Source organism: Diospyros lotus, chromosome 13, assembly GCF_014633365.1.
Source record: "Diospyros lotus cultivar Yz01 chromosome 13, ASM1463336v1, whole genome shotgun sequence".
NCBI classification, from domain to species: Eukaryota; Viridiplantae; Streptophyta; class Magnoliopsida; order Ericales; family Ebenaceae; genus Diospyros; species Diospyros lotus.
Window position 1 is genome coordinate 775720 of NC_068350.1, and position 21091 is coordinate 796810.

Sequence of the window (21091 nt, forward strand, 5' to 3'; positions counted from 1 at the left end):
AGTTATAATTTATTTTTCAACTTTATTAGGGAAAATCAAAAACTCTAATTGAACATTGATAATAACATAAAATTATGTATTTGTCCATCACAAATTTAGAAGAAAATTAAGCACATCCCATGGGGACCTCACAAAAAGTGGATAGATGTTTGGCCGACCTACCCATGATACCTCAGAAAAGGTCCGGTTACCATATCTTAGGACTCATACCGAGCAACCATTAGTTATTTAGAGCACTTGTAAAATGTAGTAGAGCACAAAACACTATTTATCAAAGAATTAATTAGTAAATTGACATATATAATGGAAGTGTATCATAATAAAATACAAGAAACACAGAGCACAATTGGTATATCATCATACAAAAAGATAAAAACAAACATAGTTTCCTAAACATACAAACACTTCTATTACAGCAGCCAGCACTGCTGGTGCTGATGACATTTCAACATTCTGCAGCTTCAAAACCACTGGATCCAAAAGAGCTCAACCTCTCCACTACCCACAAAGCTCTCTGAAAATTGAAACTGAAGATCTAAGTATTTAGTTTGCTTCGCTTGAGAAAGAAAGAACAAACCTGCATTCTCAAGTATTCATTATTCCTCATGTCATGACATGAATCAATTGCTTGGAGTAGCTCCCACTGCCAGACACATGTATATCTACCCAGTTTTCTGATTGCTTTTCTCATCCTCATACCCCGATGCCTTCCCAGTCCTACCGATGAAAAATGGCTCCGGCATGGCTTTTTCACCTTTAATGTCGAGACCCTGAAAAGATCGGCCAGCAAAGTATTCTGCCCCGGATTTAGGCGAGCCCTTGACCACAGATCGGGGATCCTTACCAGCCACCCAAAGAGCCTTCTCTGTTGTTTTAGCTAAAGCAAGAGTTCCATCTTCATTTTCTTCCATAGTCTCTGAGAAGCAAATGCACATTCAAATATCTGGTATTAGAGATTCTTTATAAACGTGTAATATGCCTAAGAGAATAGCTACGGTTTCAGAGCAAGCGATCAGCTCAGCATGACAAGCTAAAATTGGGCGATGTAGAGTTTATCTTCTACTTACGGAAGAAAGAGAGGGAAAAGGGTTGTTCATTGAACAAATTTCAGCATGTGAAAGTAAGGCTTTTGCATTTTCCTAAGGAGTGATATTGCTGATGGATGATTGTTGAGTTTGTTTTGTTAGTGGCGTCAAGTTCAGCTTTTATGTGCATGGGCAGGACTTAGCGCCCTTTACTTTCTTCTAATTTAATACATATAGGACTGGAGATTGTCCAAGTGACCTAGGTTGCAAAGTATTGTTTCTTGGCTACTTCCTTTTTTTTTGTTTTTGTGGATAGTTTTAATTTATTGAGGTGGTGTGATCGGATTTTCATTTGGGATTGTGTATGCTAAAAATTAAAGGGAAATCAAATTAGCAGGATCATTTACAGTAAACAAGATTCTCAGGAGAGAGATGAAAGGAGAGATGTGAGACAATTGCTGAGAAGCTTAGGCCTCTTAAGAAAGACATAAAAGTGGAATAGAGAGGTATATCAGGAGATAAAGATGAGAGTTCATATTCAATTGGAGGAGATAGACATTTGGTTGGGAAGGAAAGGAGGATAGTTATTCCCAAGAAGAGGAGAAGGGGATGGGAAGACCAAAGGAGAGGTTGAATGTGGTGGTTTTTGTTTTTTTTTTGTTTTCTGTTTTGGGAGAGAGAGAGAGAGAGAGAGATCTCACATCAAAGAGCCAAATTCTTTCCAAGATGGCAAACACACAGAAGATCCAATCACATAGGGAGTCCCTCAATAGGGAGGAGATGACAAGAGGATATCCCAGAGCTGGTTGTCAATTTCTATAAGCATTTGTATTTTAAGCCAGGTATCAATACATTGTTGGAGGGCTTGAGTCTTGTCAAACTTTGGAGAACAATAAATGATGGGATGAGCAACCTTTTCAAGAGGGAGGTGCTTGATGTGGTTACAGGGAATTAACACAGAAAGAGCTCCGGGTCATAACAGTTTTATGATGACCTCCTTCCAGCACCGTTGGTGCATTGAGAGAAGTGATGTTATTATGGCCATGATTTGTGATTTATCAGAACAGAGAATCTGAGAGTTCAAATGCTTCTTTTAAAGCTCTCGTGCCCAAGAAAGGGGCAGAGGTGGAATGGAAAGATTTCAGACCTACTAGCTTCATTGGATGTGCCTATAACTTGGCCAATCCTGCTTGATGAGGTCAGAAATTGTGATCAACTATGGTTTCTAAATCCACAGGAAGCTTTTGTGGAGGGCTGCCAAATCCTAGATGCAATTTTGATGGCCAATGAGAGGAAGTTCTAGGATGAAGAGTAACTTTATAATCATTTTCCATTGATAATTGATAAGATGATGTGGTGAAACTAAAATTCAAGATTACTTTTGGCAAAAATGGCCACCATCATGTTCCAAAAAGGGAAGAACGGATAAAAGAAAGAATTTTTTATGAAGAAGAATTCAATTTTTTTTTTTTTTTTTTTTTTGTTTAGGACAGAAAATGCTCAGTTTCTGGAAAAGGGGGATATAGGATTAATTTGGTTTCATCGTGATTTTATTTGAAATTGGAATTTGGTCTTCCTCAAGCAAAGCTAAATTCTTATTAGCAATCATGGAGGACAAGTATGCTAATCTTTACCAACCTGATATAATAGAGGTTCTTGGAGAGTTTTTGTTATAATAGAATTTCAGATTGCCTTTTATGCCATAATTTATTAATTTTGCAATTTTTGGCATTTGCCAGGAATTTGTTTGGGAAATTTCCAGTCCAGGTTGGTACGAAAAGAACCATATCCAAGTATACATCTTCAGCATGACAGAAAGTTCAGCATGACAAATACGACATTGAAAAGAAGAAACATCTTGAACACATTAGGGTCAAACAACTGAATATAATTTCTATAAGATATGCCGCTCACTCTCATAAAGCATATAACTGTGGCAGGAGCAAGTCATGTGCCAAGCAGCAAGCAGTTGGCATCAGTTGCTGACAGGATCAATTACCACAACTTCCTGGAATAGGGAGTTGCTGAGTTGGCTTTGTCTGCATTTGCAAGGCAAATGGTCATGTTGAGGATGAATGTCTCCCAAATGTGGGGAATTGCCCCTAAAAGCAGTTGGGGGGTGTCAACTGCTTTGAACTTCCATGCAATTGTAGGTTTGTAGATAGGGAGGAGAGAAAAGCCACAGGATGATTCCTTGAACATTCTACAGGGTCAACTCTTGTGTACTTTGGATGAGTTTCCTACATATATGCTTGTGTTCCTTATCTGTTGCCATTCGTGATAAGTGTGCAAACCTCATTGGTTGATTGACTAAGTGCAGATTTACTGCCATCACAGTTGAAAATTTTCAAGTGGAAAAAGTAGCCTACGACACTAGGAGACTTTCTCAATTATCTTATCAGCCATCTTCTCTTTGTGAAAAATGCTATTTTATTCTATGGTACTTACCAGTTGAAGTCAAACTATCTCATGTGCATGTAGTTATGCAAGTTGTTTCGAGGTTGTAGGCTAATCTGGGGAAAATAAGATCATTTCAGGTGGGGAATGTAGAAGAGCCGAAAGACAACCTTAGGTATAGGATCCGGTCCTCTTAGACTTGTTAGTTACATTTGAAATTGGGTTTTGCTCCAAAGCTAGAGCAGTTGGTCATGGTGTTAAGGGAAGCCAGAGCAATATGTCTGAAGAGGGAAGATAAATTGTTTTCAGTGTTCTCTTATCCTTCCAACATATACTATGCATCTTTCTCTTATCCTTCCAACATATACTACGCATCTTTTTCCTTCCCGTCTGTCCCCCAATGTATTGCTAATATAGTGAAGAAGTTTCAAAGGAATTTTTTTTTGGTGGGTTCAGTCAAGTATTTAAGTATCATTTCATTGGGTGGGGCAAGGTTTTAGTCTCTGATAGTGAATTAGAGCTTCTCTTCTATCTTTGGAATTCAAATCCTTGAGGAAGCTACTTGACTTTCTGCAAAACCATCCAAGATTGAGGCAGGGGGAGGACAGATCAGTCTGGAAGCTGTCAAGTAACAGATCATGTTCTGTTCGCTAGTTCTATGTGGTCCTTAGTGACAAAGTTAGGCTTTCCCTTTGCAATTATTGTAGAGAAATAAAGCTCCTCCTGGGGTCTTGTTTTATGATTGAACTGCATTGCTTGGCTTCATTCTTACATCTGATAATTTGAGCAAATGAAGTCTTAACTGGTGCTTTCTGTATAAATGGGATTAAGAGTCCGTAGATCATTTACTTCTGCATTGTAAAGTGGCTCACATTTTTTGGAGTTAATCTATTTTGAAATAATAGTGGGCAATGCTAGCTTCAATGAAATTTTTTTTGAAGAACCATGGAGTTGAGCCTGGTATATAGAAAGGCAGGCTTGAGCTTGGAAAAGTATTCACTTTTGTATTATGTGACAAATTGGCAAGAGATGAATCTGATAGCCTTTGAGGGTGCTGACACTCAGATTTGTCACTTTAATAAAGCTGTTCTAGCTTCCCTTTTTTCATGGCTTTTCCCTTCCTTTATACTGTTTTGTGTTTTGTTCAATGACCCTTCTCAGTATGTAGATTGCTTTGGTTCCTTGAACATGGTCCACCACCCTTTATGGTGGTTCTTTTCTCAATACATTGTCACTTATAAAAAACAAAAAGGGTGGCGTTCTTGCCTACCAATCACAGCGGTGTATGCATTACAGATTTGAAGCTAATTTGACAAAAGAAGTGGGGAACTTTTTTGTTTGCTCATCTAATCGATCCTTATGCGGTCACAGGGGCCTTCATTTCTTTGGAAAGGAGTGTGAAGAACCAAATGCTCTTCTCAAGGAAGCTTTCTTTGGGAGGAAGGAAGCTTAGAAGGCAACTATCATTATGATACTCCATGAAAGAGGAAGAAGACCATTCTAGATTGGTGTTACACAAAGCAAGAAGGTAAGACTATTTTTAACATCATTGCTTTATTGTCCTAGAGCAAGGCAGCTGAGGAGCATTCTCTTGCATCTCTGTGGAGTTAATTGGTGATGTAATCTTTGGTGGTTGCACTTGTATTGTAGGAGTTGGAATTGTCCGATGTGCAAGTTGAGGAAGTTTTGGAACATATGTAAAGTATCAACTCCCATTCTTTGAACCAACCTATGCCCAAACAAAAATGAGTTCATCACTATTTTAGGGAGGGAGACAAGTCCTATAGCTATCGATAGAGAGGAGTTCCCAGTTTTCCTGGATGTTGGATTTTATTTTATTTTTTGGGTATTGTTTTGTAGAATTTTTGGATGACTTGCCTTAACAGTTAGGAGTTTTGGTAAACTTCTAGATGTACATGGTTTGGCCCCTTCTTAAGGCAATTGGTCTATTGCTTCCCTACATAATCACTTACCCACAAAAGGGAAAACACTGCCGCAGAAACTATGCCAAAAGAAGACAAAATTTACCTTCCAGGTTAATGTCTTCTACATATCCACCTCGAAGGAATGAGAAACGTGCTTCTTCCATAGGCTGTGTTTCTTCCACAGGACATGAAGTCATTAAATCCTGAAAGTCCATTACATAAGTTCCCGTCCATTGACTTCCCCTGGGGAATAAAAATTAAAATAAAGAATAAGAGGAAAATATACTTAGCTAGATTTTGATGAAATACAAAAAAAGTACAAACAAGGTAAAATATCAACATGAGTTTTTGGAAAAACACCTCCCCGTTCCCCAGGGCCATGTAATCCATATATTGTTTAAGGCCTATATTCCAGTCTCCAAGTTTGGCTCTCCAATCAGGTTTCAACTTTTTATTTCATTGTCCAAGAGAGTGCTGACATGAACCACTGGAAAAGCCATCTATCATTGTACCATTAGCCTCAGTCTAAGGATCAGAACCTGATTCCCCATTTTCACTTTGATTTCAGATATGCTATTCTGAGCATTTTGCAGATTTTCTAAGGTTTGTCAGGCTATTTGCAAGGCCTTACATGTGAATTAAACAAATACAGGCCCTAAATGAAAATCACCATAACTCCACTGCAATAGGAATTAACTTTTGAATTTCAAATACAACCAAAATCATGGACACAAAGATGTATCCCAAAATCAGAGTAAACAAACTTTTAACAGAACAAATAGAACAACAAATCAAAATAAGCAGATAGCTAAGGAACTCTAACCATGAGCCAGACAATCTTGTAGTAGTTCATGTTTCTTATATTATCAATTATGTATATATCCAGATTCAACAAACTATGCTGACCAACTTTCGTTTGTCAAACCACAGCTTTCCAATGCCATGCATAAAAGCTCCGAGTTAGTTTTTAAACACCATATTATGTGATAATAGAAACATTTCAGAAATATGAAATTTAGCCATGCCCCAGAATCCTTAAGCATTAGAATTAGATGTATTCAGCCCTCACACATGCCTGCACCCAATAATCAGAGCCAAGCCCAAGAAACATAGAGCCACTTCATAGATTTCTGGAACAAACATATCTTCTCCAGAAGTTCTAGGATGTAACATCCCTATAAGGGTTTTGGCTCCCAATTAGATCAAATTAGAGAAATATGAAGGAGGAGTTGTTGGCTTCATTCAGATGCTTGTGGAAAAAAAAATCTAAATAGAAGACTACTGCCAATACTGAGAAGGCTTATCAGATCCGGCAAATCCACCATGCACTAATTCCTATTTAAGAAACATTACACTTATAAGCAAGCCCTAGTCAAAATGATCACAACAAAGCTGCCAATATACAGTTCAAGATAATGAATGGATTGAATGGAAGTTAGCAAGAGCTAACTGATTGTTTAAAGTACAACATGGATCTTTCTAGCAGTACCTGCTGAAAGCTAGCATGGCCTCAAAAGGAGTAATAACAGGAGCTAAGAACTCTTTGCTATCCAAAAGAGCAGTTTGTGGACAAGAAACATAAACAAAAACATCACACTGTCAAATGCAGAAAAAATGGTCAGTGGATGCACTAATATTAACATAAAGTCAAGTGAAAATAGAAAATTTATCAGTCACGCTGCACCAACGTCTACCTCAGGAAAGTTGGCAAGTTTTGCAGGATTTGGTCTTCCCATAACAAGAGTATAAGCCTTCTTCCCAGCTCTTGTGATCAACTCTTTCATCTGATGAATCATGTGCAAATAACCAGCTACATAAAGAGTTCCAAATATAAATGTCACTCCATATGCATAACAAGAGAGATTAATAGTCTGAACTGAACTAACCAACTAAAATGACAGATTGAGTAAGTCCTATCAATTTTCCCGGGGTCAAAATCAATGAAAGCAATCAGCAGATAGAAAATAATAGAGCCAAAACAGCAATGAAAAACAAAACATAATAACCTTGTACCAGCAGTATGATCTGATAATACTCGGAAATTATTATAAAATACTGTCTTTAACTTTTCCTGTAAGAAAAGTTTATGGATGTTGAGAAATTTGTGTTTTGATTTAATGAGAAAATGTTTTTAGTAAATTTGGTTCAATGATGATGACTAAAACCATTTGAAATATTCTTCAGTTTGATAAGATTTTAATCTAGTATTGTTTACAAAATAATCGAGTATGTAAGAAATCAGTAAAGCTTTCAAATATAAGTCAAACAAGTAAGCCATGAGAGTAATCGAGTAATGCTCAATATATTTCAAAGATAATCGATTGCAAATATAAGAATAATCGAGTAAAGATAGGATATACTCGACTATCTAATACCTGTACTCAAATATGTTATGCAACTTTCTGTTATCTTCATTTTAATCGAGTAAGGTATTTTTGATAATCGAGTAATTACCTTGTGTACTCAAGTGAATCTGTTTGATAATTGAGTAATCTTAAGTTCAAGAGTTTGGGCATCTTTTTACTAGAGTGAAGGAATTTTATTAATTGAGTAATCTTATTTTTGTACTTGAATGAGTTTTCTATATAATCGAGTAAATATAGTCTGAAATCTGGCTGAGTCTCTGGACTCAAAATTAATCGAGTAATAATTCTTTATACTCGAGAAAAGATCGAAATTAATTGAGTAAACTAAGCTGAGTAATCACATGGATAATGTATCTTTCTAAGTTTTAAAAAATAATTGAGTAATGAAATTATCATACTTGAGTAAGCTTAAAATATACTTGAATGCATAATCCATCTAATCGAGTAAGGTTTAAAATTAGTCAAGTAATGCTAAAATATACTCGAGTATTTTCTGTCAGAATTTGAAAAATATAGCCGTTACACTGCATTAAATGAAGCCAGTTTCTACTTTCAGTTCATTAAATGCTATTCAGACAACTTGTACGTACTTTTGTGAATTATTAGCAATTGTTTAAGATTTGTAGAGACAAAAAAGGCAGTTGTGACACAAAAAACATTCCAATTGTTTAACGCAATGTCAGCTGCATTCAAGACATGAAGCCTATAAATAGGAGAAGAAGCTGGAAGAAAAAGTTGACAACCAAGCGACAAACTTTATGAGCTCAACTTCTCTCAAGCAATTCTTGATCAAATCCTTCTGTTTCATTCTAAGAGAGTGTGCTTTTCATTTCAAATCTTGTAACTCTCTACCAAGAGAAATTTCAATTCCTATTGTAATATCCAAATTTTTTCTCTTAAGAAATCCTTTCGCATTATTTGTGAAAACTTGTAAAGGTTAAGCCTAAACTTTAAAAGGCATTTGGTTGTGGTTGAGCCAAGTGTTAAAAGCCAACTTGTATTGGTTATAGTTAAGCCTGTTTAAAAGCTACAAAGTAAAGGTAAAAGATTTGTTGTTTGCCAAAATCGTTGGTGAGAAACCGAGGTAGTGGAGTAGGCTTTGCAAGTTGAACCACTTTAAATATGTTGTGCTGCATTCTTACATTCTTATTTACTTCATTTTTTAAATTATTTTTTAAAATGGTGAAAAAGCTTAATTCACCCCCCTCTTAAACTAGCTGTTTCAACAATGGAGAATTGGAGATATATCAACTTCATAAGAATAAATTCCATAACAAATGTATTGTGTGTGCATGTTTAATTTTATTTTGACAAGTATAAAATATAATAAACAAAGTGCCTTTGAAGGGGGTGAAATGCACATCATTCTCAGACAGCAACATACCTACACCAAGAGTTCCCACTAATACCCCAACAATATTAGCATCCTTTGCTTTCTCAATGAGGTAGTATCTGCATAAACATCATTAAGGACATAAAGGGCACCACAAGGCTAAAATGCATAATCAAATTCAACAAAGAGGCAAACACAAAGGCAAATAATGCCATGCCATTTTCCATAACATAGAATTTAACTTTGAGAGGAAGAAAACAATGAGCATATGGTAAATTACTACCTGCGCTTGAGAATCCTCCTCTGATGTGATACATCAGTCACCAAGCAATTTGCAACTGCATCATATCTGACTGAGGCAAGTGCCAAGAAACAACGAAACAAAGGGACAAGTTACGTAGATAGAGATCAAGATCTACCTTTCATTCTCCAAAAGTAGTGACAGTTAAAAAGTGTAAAAAGGGATTGGAGAAGAGAACAAAAGCAGCAACCTGAATGCAGTCTTTTGTTTGTTTCACAAATAAAGATAAAGGGAAATAACATTGAATACCAAAAAGATGGATAGAGAAGTTAGCAGCATTTGTCTGTAGTAGCATATTAGTACAACAACACCCAAATCAACTTTGTACCAAAGAAGGCCTGAATTATATGCAGAAAAGCAAAAGAACTCAGTTATACTGTCTCATCTTACATGCTACAATCACCATGCACACTTCAAGGAATGCATCTTTAAGCAATGCACAAAGAATCAATTGTTCTAGGGCTGTATCTACATGCAATAATGCAAATGTGCAGTAGGTGACATAACAAAATAATAATATAACAATATTGGATCTTCAAGCTTGGTTCCATAATGGGACTTCCCAAAAGGAGAGAAAGACCCATGAGTGGGATAGAGGGACTCAGTGAAAAAGAGAGGATAGTACAGAAATGCTTTTGTCTAGGTTTTCATAAAAAAAACACGAGATTAGTACCTATCTCACATCCATTGAATGTCATGACAACATTTGCAAAGGCTTCATTCTCTGCACCAACCCAACAAAGCAAGTAGTCCTCTATTCTATGTCCATTGGGCAGGCTCCAACACAAGCCTCCAATTCTATATTGTCTACTGACTGTGCCACCAGAACCTTGATTGGCATTGTCATTCACCCCCAGGCAGCCATTAGATGTTTTGGAATTTTCCAACGGATTCATAACTGAACACACAACATCAGCGTAATACAGACTGGATGATTGAATTACCAATGCTTCCCTAATATCCTGTCTAGCATATGCATATTCCAATCCATAAAGAACCTGCATTCAAGGAAGATAATTGAAAGAAGAAAGAAATAACTATTAGCTACTACAGCATAATTCTATTTACTTATATCTTTATTTTGGTTGGTTACCAACCACAGCAGAAATATAAAGTTATGTCTGTGACTGTAAGCTGCATTGTAGAAGTACCAAGGTTCAATACTGAAACAAATTATAGATCTTTCAGCAAAGGCCAGCACATAAAGCTGAAGGAGAAGGCAACTGCTGAAAAGAAGAATATACATATTTAAAAGAATAAAAAATTGTAATTGTTGATAGTAAAAATGATAATATAAAAGACCCTCTATCTAACAACTTAACCTTTTAAATTAGATAGTGGTTAATATGTTAACATGATATCAGAGCAGGCAAAGGTCTTGGGTTCAAACATTACTACTAACCCAATATTTAAGTAGTTGCACATGTTTAGACCAATTATGCAGTAAAGCCTAGCCACACATGAGGGGGCATGTTGAGAGTAAAAATAATAATATAAAAAATAAAGTTAACTCTCTATCTAACATCTTAAGTTTTTAAATCAAATGGTGGTTAACATCTTAACAGTAATCAACCACAATTTTGTAAAGTGTTCTTTGTAATCTTATAAAAAAAATTAAAAAAGAAAGAAAGAAAGTTTGTTGAAAATTATGAATTCACAAGCATTTAGATGCCACGTCGAACATTAAGTCTGTCAGACTCTGATTTGCATGAGAAAGGATCAACCAAGTTTAACACTGAGAATCCAATTACAGCCAAACTACTTGAAACCAAAAGTAAAGAGCAATAAACATGGTACAAGAAAACTAATAACTACATGCAACCAGAATCCAAAGGTTATATTACATCCCATGTGACACATGACAGCCTCATTTAAGGTGAACAAGATGTTTGACAACCCCAACAGAATTCTCTCTATGTGATCTTCACACGGCAATTTCACATTGCATTTGCATTTTGTATGTAAAATTATTATATATACCAGTTGATAACCTAGAAATCAATCCCAAGGAACCTTAGTTCAAAGATCAGAAGGTCAAGCCAGCTGCAAGCCATGAGAAACAAGGGAAGGATAGAGAGCTATAAGGGATCTGGTTTGCAATTGGCAACAATCTTAAATGTCAAAAAGATGTATATAAACTCATCAGATTCCTGGATCCAAATCAAATGAGTTCTTTAAGTGACATATTGTTAAGTTTTGGAAAAAAATAACCTTACTGTCTCAACCTTTCATTCACTAGAAAAGCTTGATTTATACAAGCTTCTTTACAAAAATAGGAAACAACTAACTTTAGGAAAGAATCCTAGAATCTATACAATTTAGGATACAACCAAGATAGGAAACATAATCTAATCTAGAGGATACAATTTTTCTTTTAGGAAATAATATATGCAATCAATCAATCTAAGAAACATATATAATCAATCACCAATCAATCATCAATCAATCAATCACCAATCGATCATCAATTAATCAATCACCAATCAATGATTGAATCATCAATCAATCAATCATCAATTAATCAATCACCAATCAATGATTGAATCATTCCATATCAGCTGTTGACACTCCCCCTCAAGATTGAGCGTGTATATCTTCCATCCCAATCTTGTTTATCATCCTGTTAAATACTGGTGCAGGCAGGCCCTTAGTTAGCATGTCTGCTAACTGATCTTGGGATGAGATGTATGGTGTGCATATCAGCCCACTATCCAATTTCTCCTTGATAAAGTGCCTATCTACTTCAATGTGCTTTGTCCTGTCATGTTGAACAGGATTATGAGTGATACTGATTGCCGATTTGTTGTCACAGTAGAGCTTCATAGGCGTAGTCCACTCAATCTTGAGATCATTTAAAAGAATTTTTAGCCACAATAATTCACACATACCTAGAGCCATGAAACGAAATTCTGCCTCAGCACTTGACCTAGCCACCACATTTTGTTTTTTGCTCCTCCACGTTACCAAATTGCCTCCCAACATAGTACAATATCCGAAAGTAGATCTTCTATCTACAACAGAGCCTGCATAGTCTGCATCTGTGTAGGCCTCAAGGGTCATAGATTCTCCCTTTTTGAACAAAATGCCTCTTCCAGGTGCTCCTTTTAGATAGTGGAGTATTCGATACACAGCTTTAAGATGGACTTCCCTTGGGTTATGCATGAATTGACTAACCACCCCCACAGCATAGGCTATATCTAGCCGAGTATGGGCCAAATATATCAACTTTCCAACTAGCCTTTGGTAAACTCCCTTGTCAACCTTATCTCCTTCTATAGCTTCTCCCAACTTATGATTTGGGTCAATGGGTGTGTCACTTACTTTGCAGCCTAGCAATCCGGTCTCCTTTAAAAGGTCTACCACATATTTTTGCTGAGATATGAATATGCCATCTTTAGAATGAGCCACCTCTATTCCCAAGAAATATTTTAATCTCCCCAAATCTTTGATTTCAAACTCCTTTAACAAGCACTCCTTTAATTGAGTCATCCCTTCTTTGTCATTGCCGGTAACAACAATATCATCTACATACACAATTAACACAGTTACTCCCCCCTGTGGCCGAATGTTGAATAAAAAGAGTATGGTCTCCTTGGCTTTGTCTATACCCCATGCCAAGCATAACACTCATGAATCTCCCAAACCAAGCCCGTGGGGACTGTTTCAGTCCATACAGGGCTTTTTTTAGTTTGCATACAACCGGCCCTTGTGTGGCTATTTCATAACCTGGTGGTATTTCCATATATACCTCCTCCTCTAGGTTACCATGTAAAAATGCATTTTTCACGTCAAATTGATGCAATGGCCAACCTAGATTAGCAGCTAACGAAAGGAGGACTCTAACTGTATTTAGTTTAGCCACCGGTGCAAAAGTGTCCAAATAGTCTACCCCATACACTTGTGTATATCCCTTGGCAACCAATCTTGCTTTGTACCGATCTAGAGATCCATCAGACCTATATTTCACAGTATAGACCCATTTACAACCCACTGGATATTTTCCTTTAGGCAATTTTACCACTTCCCAGGTCTGATTTTTTTCCAAGACTGTCATCTCAGCTTCCATGGCATCCTTCCAATTCTTATTCCCTATAGCTTCAGAAAAACTTTTTGGAATAGGGATGGTTTGTAGGCTGGTAAGAAAGGCTTTATGGGTAGGAGACAACTTAGAAAAGGAAAGAAATAGGTGTAATGGATGCTTGGTACAAGTTCTTTTCCCTTTTCTTAGAGCAATGGGCCAATCAAGGTCATAGGTATCTGGTTGGACAATAGCTTCAGCAGATTTTGTAGAGCGCATATGAGTCATATCAAGAGAATTGGTTGCATGAATACCTGGTGATGACTCTGAAATGGCAGGATTGTCAGTATTATTCCTGCTTGTAGAGACCGTAGGACTAGGACTTGTAGAGGATGCAGGAGCTTGCATAGGACTAGATTCGGTTTTATTCCTCCTTGAGTATACCTGCATAGGCCGAGGAGTAGAAGGTGAAGCTTTCTCAGGTGTCATGTTTTTCGAGTCTTTCTGTTTAGGAGATGGGTTCAAGGATAGCAGATTAGGGTCAGGAAGAAAGGAGGAATCCCTATTAATCAAGGTCTGATTTTGTTCTAAAATAGTTGATGATCTGAAGTACGACTCATTTTCAGCAAAGGTAACATCAGCAGATGCAAAATATTTCTTTGAGGGAGGATGATAGCATCGATAGCCTTTTTGTGTAGATGAATATCCAATAAATACGCATTTTAAGGCACGAGGATCTAGTTTCCCTCTATTGGCTGTTGGAATATGAACATAGGTCGTGCACCCGAATATCTTGGGCTGCCAATTACTAGTCACATGGAAGTCAGGAAAATGACTCATCAATAGTTGAATAGGACTTTGAGATTCTAGGGTTTTAGATGGCAATCTGTTGATAAGAGTGGTGCAGTTAGGGCTGCTTCTCCCCAATAATGTTGAGGGACATTATGGTGAAAAAGAAGTGCTCGAATAACAGCTAGAAGATGACCATTTTTCCTCTCGACCACCTCATTTTGTTGAGGAGTGTAAGGACAAGAAGACTCATGAATAATACCTTTTTGTTGGAAGAAAGCAGATAGAGTGTGATTGAAGAAATCTCTAGCATTATCAAATCTAAACCGCTTTACATTTACCCCAAACTGAGTCTTAACCATGTTGTAAAAATTGGGGAAAACATGGCTTACTTCTGACTTGGCTTTCAACAAATATAACCACACCACTCTAGTACAATCATCAACAAATAAGACAAACCATCTTGTCCCAGAAATATTGGGAACACTTGATGGACCCCAAATGTCACTATGGATTAAAGAGAATGGGAAATCAGTCCTTTTATTAGAAAGAGGGAAAGAAACTCTTTTATGTTTGGCAAGTTCACAATCAGCACAATGAAAGTGACTAAAATCCAGACCTTTAGCTAAATTAGGAAACATTAATTTGAGAGTAAGAAATGAGGGATGACCCATTCTATAATGCTGTAACCACATCTCATCCTCGTTGGATTGAGCTAGGCATGACATAAGAGGAAGAGACTCCTTCTTGTCCGGCCCTACTGATTCCTCGAGGTAATAAAGCCCCTCTTTAGCCCTAGCAAGCCCAATCATCCTCTTTTTGCCCTGTTCCTGTATCTCACAGACATTGGAATAAAAAGATACACTGCAATTAGTATCCTCAATAAGTTTTTGAACAGATATAAGATTAGCAAATAATTTGGGGACATGAAGTACATTCTTGAGGGTTAGGTGATCATTGAGAAGAATATCTCCTTGACTAGCAACAGTAATGAGTGAGCCATCTGCCATTGTAATTTTTCTAGAGCTAGGACAAGGCTGATAGGAAGTAAACAATTGTGGATGAGATGTCATGTGGTCTGAAGCACCCGAGTCTAGGATCCAACAATGTTGGTGTAAAGTTTCTAAAGCATGTAGGGAAAAAGTGTAGGAAGCAATACCTGTGAGAGCAAGAGAGCTACCTTTTTCTGCCTTTTTGTCTAGAGATCCCAGAAAATTTTTTAGTCTTTCAACTTCTGCCTTGTTGAGTTCAAGAGACTGTCCCCCATGCTCCAATCCTCTCAGTTCCAGTTGCTGACTGTTGGCTGCTGCTATATGCACTTGACTCCTTGCTGGTCCCCCTCTAGATGGCTTTCCATGGAGCTTCCAGCACTTCTCTATGGTGTGCCTAGGTTTCTTACAAAAAGTACACCATAAAGAATCCCTATCCACTGGTTTCTTTTCATCCCTAGGGCCTTTGTTTTGATTATAAGTTTTTAAAGACAATAAGGCAGAACTCTCACCGGAGATAGCTTCTAGCATTACACCCCTTCTCCCTTCTTCTGCCCTTATTAAGGAGATTACCTCATTCAAGGAAAGTAAATCCTCTTTGCCAAGAATCTGCACTCTAACCGCATCAAATTCACTGTTGAGGCCGGCCAAGAAGTCATATATCCGCTCCTTTTCAACAAATCTCTTATGGAGTGCAGCATCCTCACTACATTTCATCTTCAAACATTGGTAGTGATCTAGCTCTTGCCATAGAGTTTGCAACATATTTGCATACTCCGTGATGGTCTTCGAGCCTTGTTTGGTTGCTGCCACCCTTGCCCGTATTTCATAGATTTGGGCTGCATCTTTCACCTTGGAATAGGTCAAGTTTATGGCCTCCCAAATATCCTTGGCTGTGGTCAAAAACATGACAGTGTCACTAATCTCTGGAACCATGGAATTCCAAAGCCAGGACATTACCAAGGAATCTTCCTCGTCCCATGTTGCGAACGCTGGATCACCTTCTTTTGGGCCCGTTCCTAACAAGTGGCTAAGCTTCCCCTTCCCTTTAAGAAAGGTTCGGATCAGCTGTGACCACTTTAGGTAATTTTTCCCGTTCAAACGATAGGCTGCCTGGAGAGACAGCAATTCTCCTCCCAAGGTCCCATTTTGAGTTCCAGCAATTGGAACTTCTAAGGTATGGCAGGAATTGGCTGTATCTAATGTAGGTTCTTGGACGGAAGACATCTCTTGGCCAAGATTCAAATGAAAAACGAAAGATGGGAAGACTGGTAAGGATAGGCTTTGTAGATCCCAGAGAATTGTAGAACAAAAACAATCCCTAGGGCTCTGATACCATGTTAAGTTTTGGAAAAAAATAACCTTACTGTCTCAACCTTTCATTCACTAGAAAAGCTTGATTTATACAAGCTTCTTTACAAAAATAGGAAACAACTAACTTTAGGAAAGAATCCTAGAATCTATACAATTTAGGATACAACCAAGATAGGAAACATAATCTAATCTAGAGGATACAATTTTTCTTTTAGGAAATAATATATACAATCAATCAATCTAGGAAACATATATAATCAATCATCAATCAATCAATCACCAATCGATCATCAATTAATCAATCACCAATCAATGATTGAATCATCAATCAATCAATCACCAATCAATCATCAATTAATCAATCACCAATCAATGATTGAATCATTCCATATCAGCTGCTGACACATACGGTAGTCATCATCACAAGGATAGCAGAAGTCCATCAACAAGAATGACAACAACATATAAAGCCTTAATCCCACTGTGGGGTCATCTACACGAATTCCAGCTTGCCAATATCACATCACAAGGAAATCAGATGCTGATATGGAGTAACGACCTTAACTCTTCTAAATAGCAATAATTGGACTAGCTACAACTAATATTCACAAGTTGATGGAGCTGTGTGAAACATTCTGCATCTAACTGCCAGCTCCACTGCAAGTTTACTAATATATTCCTAAACGGGAATGAAAATAAATTAAAGAGTTGAAAGTGAATTTGATCAAGTCTTTGCACTGGATTAAATGTTAATGGTAAGCACAACCAAATGGGGAGGCTACTGAAAAGGATTTAACGCTGGCAGAGTAGGATGCTAGAGAGGGTATTATGGCTTCTAAAAGAATTTGTAGAGTATTAGGCTTCACCTCAAGTTAGATGCAACTCGTTTTGGGGGGAGGGGGGTAAGTGCGTAAGGCTTAAGTCTAGACAGTGACAATAGGAGAGACCTCCTATAGAAAAGGATGTGATAATAAGGCTAGCTCCTCGAATCAAGATAAGGTCAGAAGAAATATGGTGGTGTCATGGGTTCATACAATTTGTTACAGGACTAGAGTTGAATACATTTAGAACAGTTCTTTACTATTTTGGAGACCAAAAGGAAAAAATTAAAGAAATTCAAGATTGTAGACCTACAATCCTTATAGGAAGGGCCAACAAGATTATGGCCAGGATCTTTGCATTGTCTAAAAGTTATGGTAGAAAAAGCAGTCCTTGAGATACCCTTGTAAAAGGGAGGGAATATTGGAAATCAGCGGCTAATGATAATGCAGACTGCAACATAGGAAGTAGAGTTGGGGGCTATCTACAGTGACAATCATGAAAATTGGGAGTTTCTATCACATCCCTTGATTTGGGATAGATCTTTGACAGAAGTTTGGAACCATGGATCTCTGGCTAATGATAATGCAGACTGCAACATAGGAAGTAGAGTTGGGGGCTATCTACAGTGACAATCATGAAAATTGGGAGTTTCTATCACATCCCTTGATTTGGGATAGATCTTTGACAGAAGTTTGGAACCATGGATCTCTAAAAATGTTCCAACAGTTGAATTGTCAACATGGGAGAACGACTCTTGTACATGTAGGCTTCTCTAACAAAAGGGAACCTTAGGCAAGGAAATCCATTTTTCTCCCTTTGTTTATCTCAATGATAAACTCTGCCTATGGATTGAAAAATCCCCTAAATAGTTCTAGCATTGAAGGTATTCTTGCTTATCATAGCCAATCAAAGCCTCAAAAAAAAGAAGAGAGTTGTGTTAAGTACCTGACAATCAGTGTAAAAATCATCAAATCCTTCATCATGAATTCTAGACAAAAATATTATTTGGTTTGGGTGTAACTCTCTTAGCAACACACTGTTCTGCCCAAGTGTAGTTAAAAAAAAATTAGGGCTGCCTCATCAACGCCAGAATGTAGTGTCAAATTTGCAAGAGTTCTCACATTTTAATGAATGAAGGCAAGTCCAGAAGCTAGTCCGGGAACAGATATTGAGGATTGGAACATAGTGGTAAAAAAGAAAAATTAGGGCTGCTCATTGACACCCAAACGTAGTGTCAAATTTGCAAGAGTCCTCACATTGTTATGAACGAATGCAAGTCAAGAAGTTAGTCTATGACCAGATATTGAGGATTGGATCATAGAACATAGAAACTTTTAGGAGAGAATCTGCGGAAGTGGCGAATATGATGATCAAAAGAAGAATCAATATTATTTTGCCTTCAAGAGACAAGATGGAGAGAAGGCAAACAGAATGATTGGTCTGAGAAAGAAATAGAAACTTTGGTGCTATCATTATGGATAAGACTTTAAAAGAAGAGGTAGTGGATGTGAAAGGTTAGAAGACAGAATTACCAGTTAAAATTGTTCCAGGAGAAGAGACTTTAAATATTTTCAAGATATAAGCACCAAAAGTTGGATTACGCAAAGGGATAAAGGCAAAATTTTGGGAAGATTTAGAGAGGTTATTGGAAGAACTACCTAGAGGAGAGAAAATCATTATAAAAGGTGATTTAAAATGGTCAAGTGGGTAGAAAAATGAATGGGTAATGGAGGTTATGGTTTTGAAACAAGAAATTATAAGGGAAAAACCATTTTGGACTTTGCGACATCATATGATCTTACAATAGTTAAAACCATATTTAAAAGCAAGATGAATATTTGTTCACATATAAAAATGGCTCATCAACTACTCAAATAGATTACTTTCTTATAAGACAAAAGGATCGCATATATTGTAAGGACTGCAAAGTTACACTAGCAAAGTGCCTAACCACTCAACAAGGCTTATAATCCTTGGCATTCATATAAAAAATTGGAAGAAAAAAGGATGATAAAAACAAAGCCCAAGAATCAGAGGATGGAAATTAAAAATAAACTGTAAGTTATAGCAACAACATTAGCAAAATATACAATAAACTGTTTGTTCCCATTTATCTTAACAATTATAATCCCACTTTCATTAAATTTTATTATGTGCCACAGAAGACGATCATGAAAACAATAGAAAACCAAAAAACTAATAATGTAGCATACCAAAACAGGCTTGCTATGCGTCGATGCATATTCAGATAAATCCTTTGCACAGTCAGATACACTAATTGGAGCTTTCCCAAAAACAAATAATGCAGGAAGAGTTGATGTTCTGCACCACCACAGAGAAACGAATGTTTAAGAACCACAGGAAACATATAATCTAACAAGTTGAACAGCTATGGAATTATTAAACCTTAATACTGCAGACCATCAAAGTTATCAAAATGAAAAATTGATTATTACTCACCGGCTGAGACATGTATGTCCATAATGAATGACACAATCCGCATTAATGTGAGATGCCCCAACCTCATCAACACAACAACTGCCATAAGTTGTATCCGCCATTACATACAATGTGACATCCTTATCACTTCCATTGCATTCACCAGAGTGAAGCTTATCACGGATGGCACTTAAGACTCTTGTTGAATCTTTCAACAACTCATCGGGGAACTAACAATTCAGACAATAACTCATTCAGATAGCCAAGTACTCAAAATAAAACAAGCAGAAAAAGCTCAAAACAGTACGGGTGAGCATAAGGTTCTGAATCTAAGACTTTCCAGTGTTTGAATCAAAAGAAAATTACCCATACAGAACATTTGAATCCTATATGCTACGCTGAAGCACAAGAAATTTAAGACACGTGAATTATGGGAAGATGAGTATTCACGTTCTAAATACCAAATCAAAAACAGAAAATAAAACATGAATACGTAAGTAAAGGCAAATCAACATGTATTTAGCATTCAAACATAATTCTAAGACTTTTTTCTCGGGACCTCAGCCAGACAAGAAATTGTAAATACTAATATTTCTTGAGCAAATCAAATATAGAAAGGGAAACAAATAGAGAACAAAAGAAAACCGCACTGGAGCAAAAGTAATCACTATTAGCTGAAACATTCGCCGCTAAATGATCAAAACAACGTATGGATTAATATTTCCCATTCTTTTTCCCTTCCATTTCCTTCGATTGCTCTCTTTTTCAAGTAACTAAACGGATGGAAAACTGTACATAGATTTATGCCCGTATGAGAGAGAGAGAGAGAACCTGGAGAGCAACCCTAGTGAAGTTGTGAGTTCGAATGAAGGTGACAGTGCGGCCAATTTCATAATTTTCCTCCAAGTCCATGGCCAGAGACGACGGAGCTCTTCTTCAGAAGAAACAAACCCTCCACGCTTGGCACAAATATATATATATATATATATAATCCACGCATCTACATAAACAGAGAAAGCAATCGCCGGGGACTTGTGCAGAAGCAGTAGTGGCCGGCGCCTTTGGCGGCGGACGGGGGAAGCAGGGTTTAAGGTCCGTCGGTTTTAAAATTAAGTATCATTTTTATAAAATTTGTTAATTTTTATAATGTAAAATGACATTGTTGTCAATGATTATTTTTACCATTTAATTATATATTAAAAGGCCAAATGCATAAATTCATTCCTTTTAACTTTTACAATTTTTTTATCATAATACCCTCAAATAATACTTTATTTGATTCTAAGTACATTCTGAATAATATAAAAATTATGTAATTATTATCATAAATATATAATAATTATTTAAAATATATAAAAACTTGTACAATAGAA

General features: G+C 36.9%; 1 protein-coding gene and 1 long non-coding RNA gene across 3 annotated transcripts; one reads left to right on the top strand and one right to left on the bottom strand.

Annotated features, from left to right (window-relative positions):
* Window positions 1–267: 267 nt before the first annotated feature.
* Window positions 268–20822, bottom strand: LOC127788721 (uncharacterized). Its single transcript, XM_052317316.1, has 10 exons — window positions 20550–20822; window positions 19740–19948; window positions 19493–19601; window positions 10021–10345; window positions 9330–9399; window positions 9098–9165; window positions 7042–7157; window positions 6837–6943; window positions 5451–5590; window positions 268–916 (listed from the first exon to the last, which is right to left on the bottom strand). Exons 1-10 carry the CDS (start codon window positions 20628–20630, stop codon window positions 663–665), a joined length of 1479 nt encoding a protein of 492 aa, XP_052173276.1. The 5' UTR covers window positions 20631–20822; the 3' UTR covers window positions 268–662.
* On the top strand, window positions 915–8848 carry LOC127788722 (uncharacterized). Of its 2 annotated transcripts, none has more exons than XR_008020447.1 (3): window positions 915–1120; window positions 4794–4950; window positions 8332–8848. It is a non-coding gene; the product is annotated as an uncharacterized LOC127788722 (long non-coding RNA). The 2 variants fall into 2 exon arrangements; XR_008020446.1 differs by lacking the exon at window positions 8332–8848 and adding an exon at window positions 5073–5457.
* Window positions 20823–21091: the final 269 nt, after the last annotated feature.

Coding starts and splice junctions, on each gene's coding strand:
- LOC127788721 (XM_052317316.1), bottom strand. CDS start 20,630: ATGGACTTGGAGGAAAATTATGAAATTGGCCGCACTGTCACCTTCATT. Junction 19,949..20,549: donor TCACTAGGGTTGCTCTCCAG/GTTCTCTCTCTC, acceptor CTGAATTGTTAG/TTCCCCGATGAGTTGTTGAA. Junction 6,944..7,041: donor AACTTGCCAACTTTCCTGAG/GTAGACGTTGGT, acceptor TGCATTTGACAG/TGTGATGTTTTTGTTTATGT.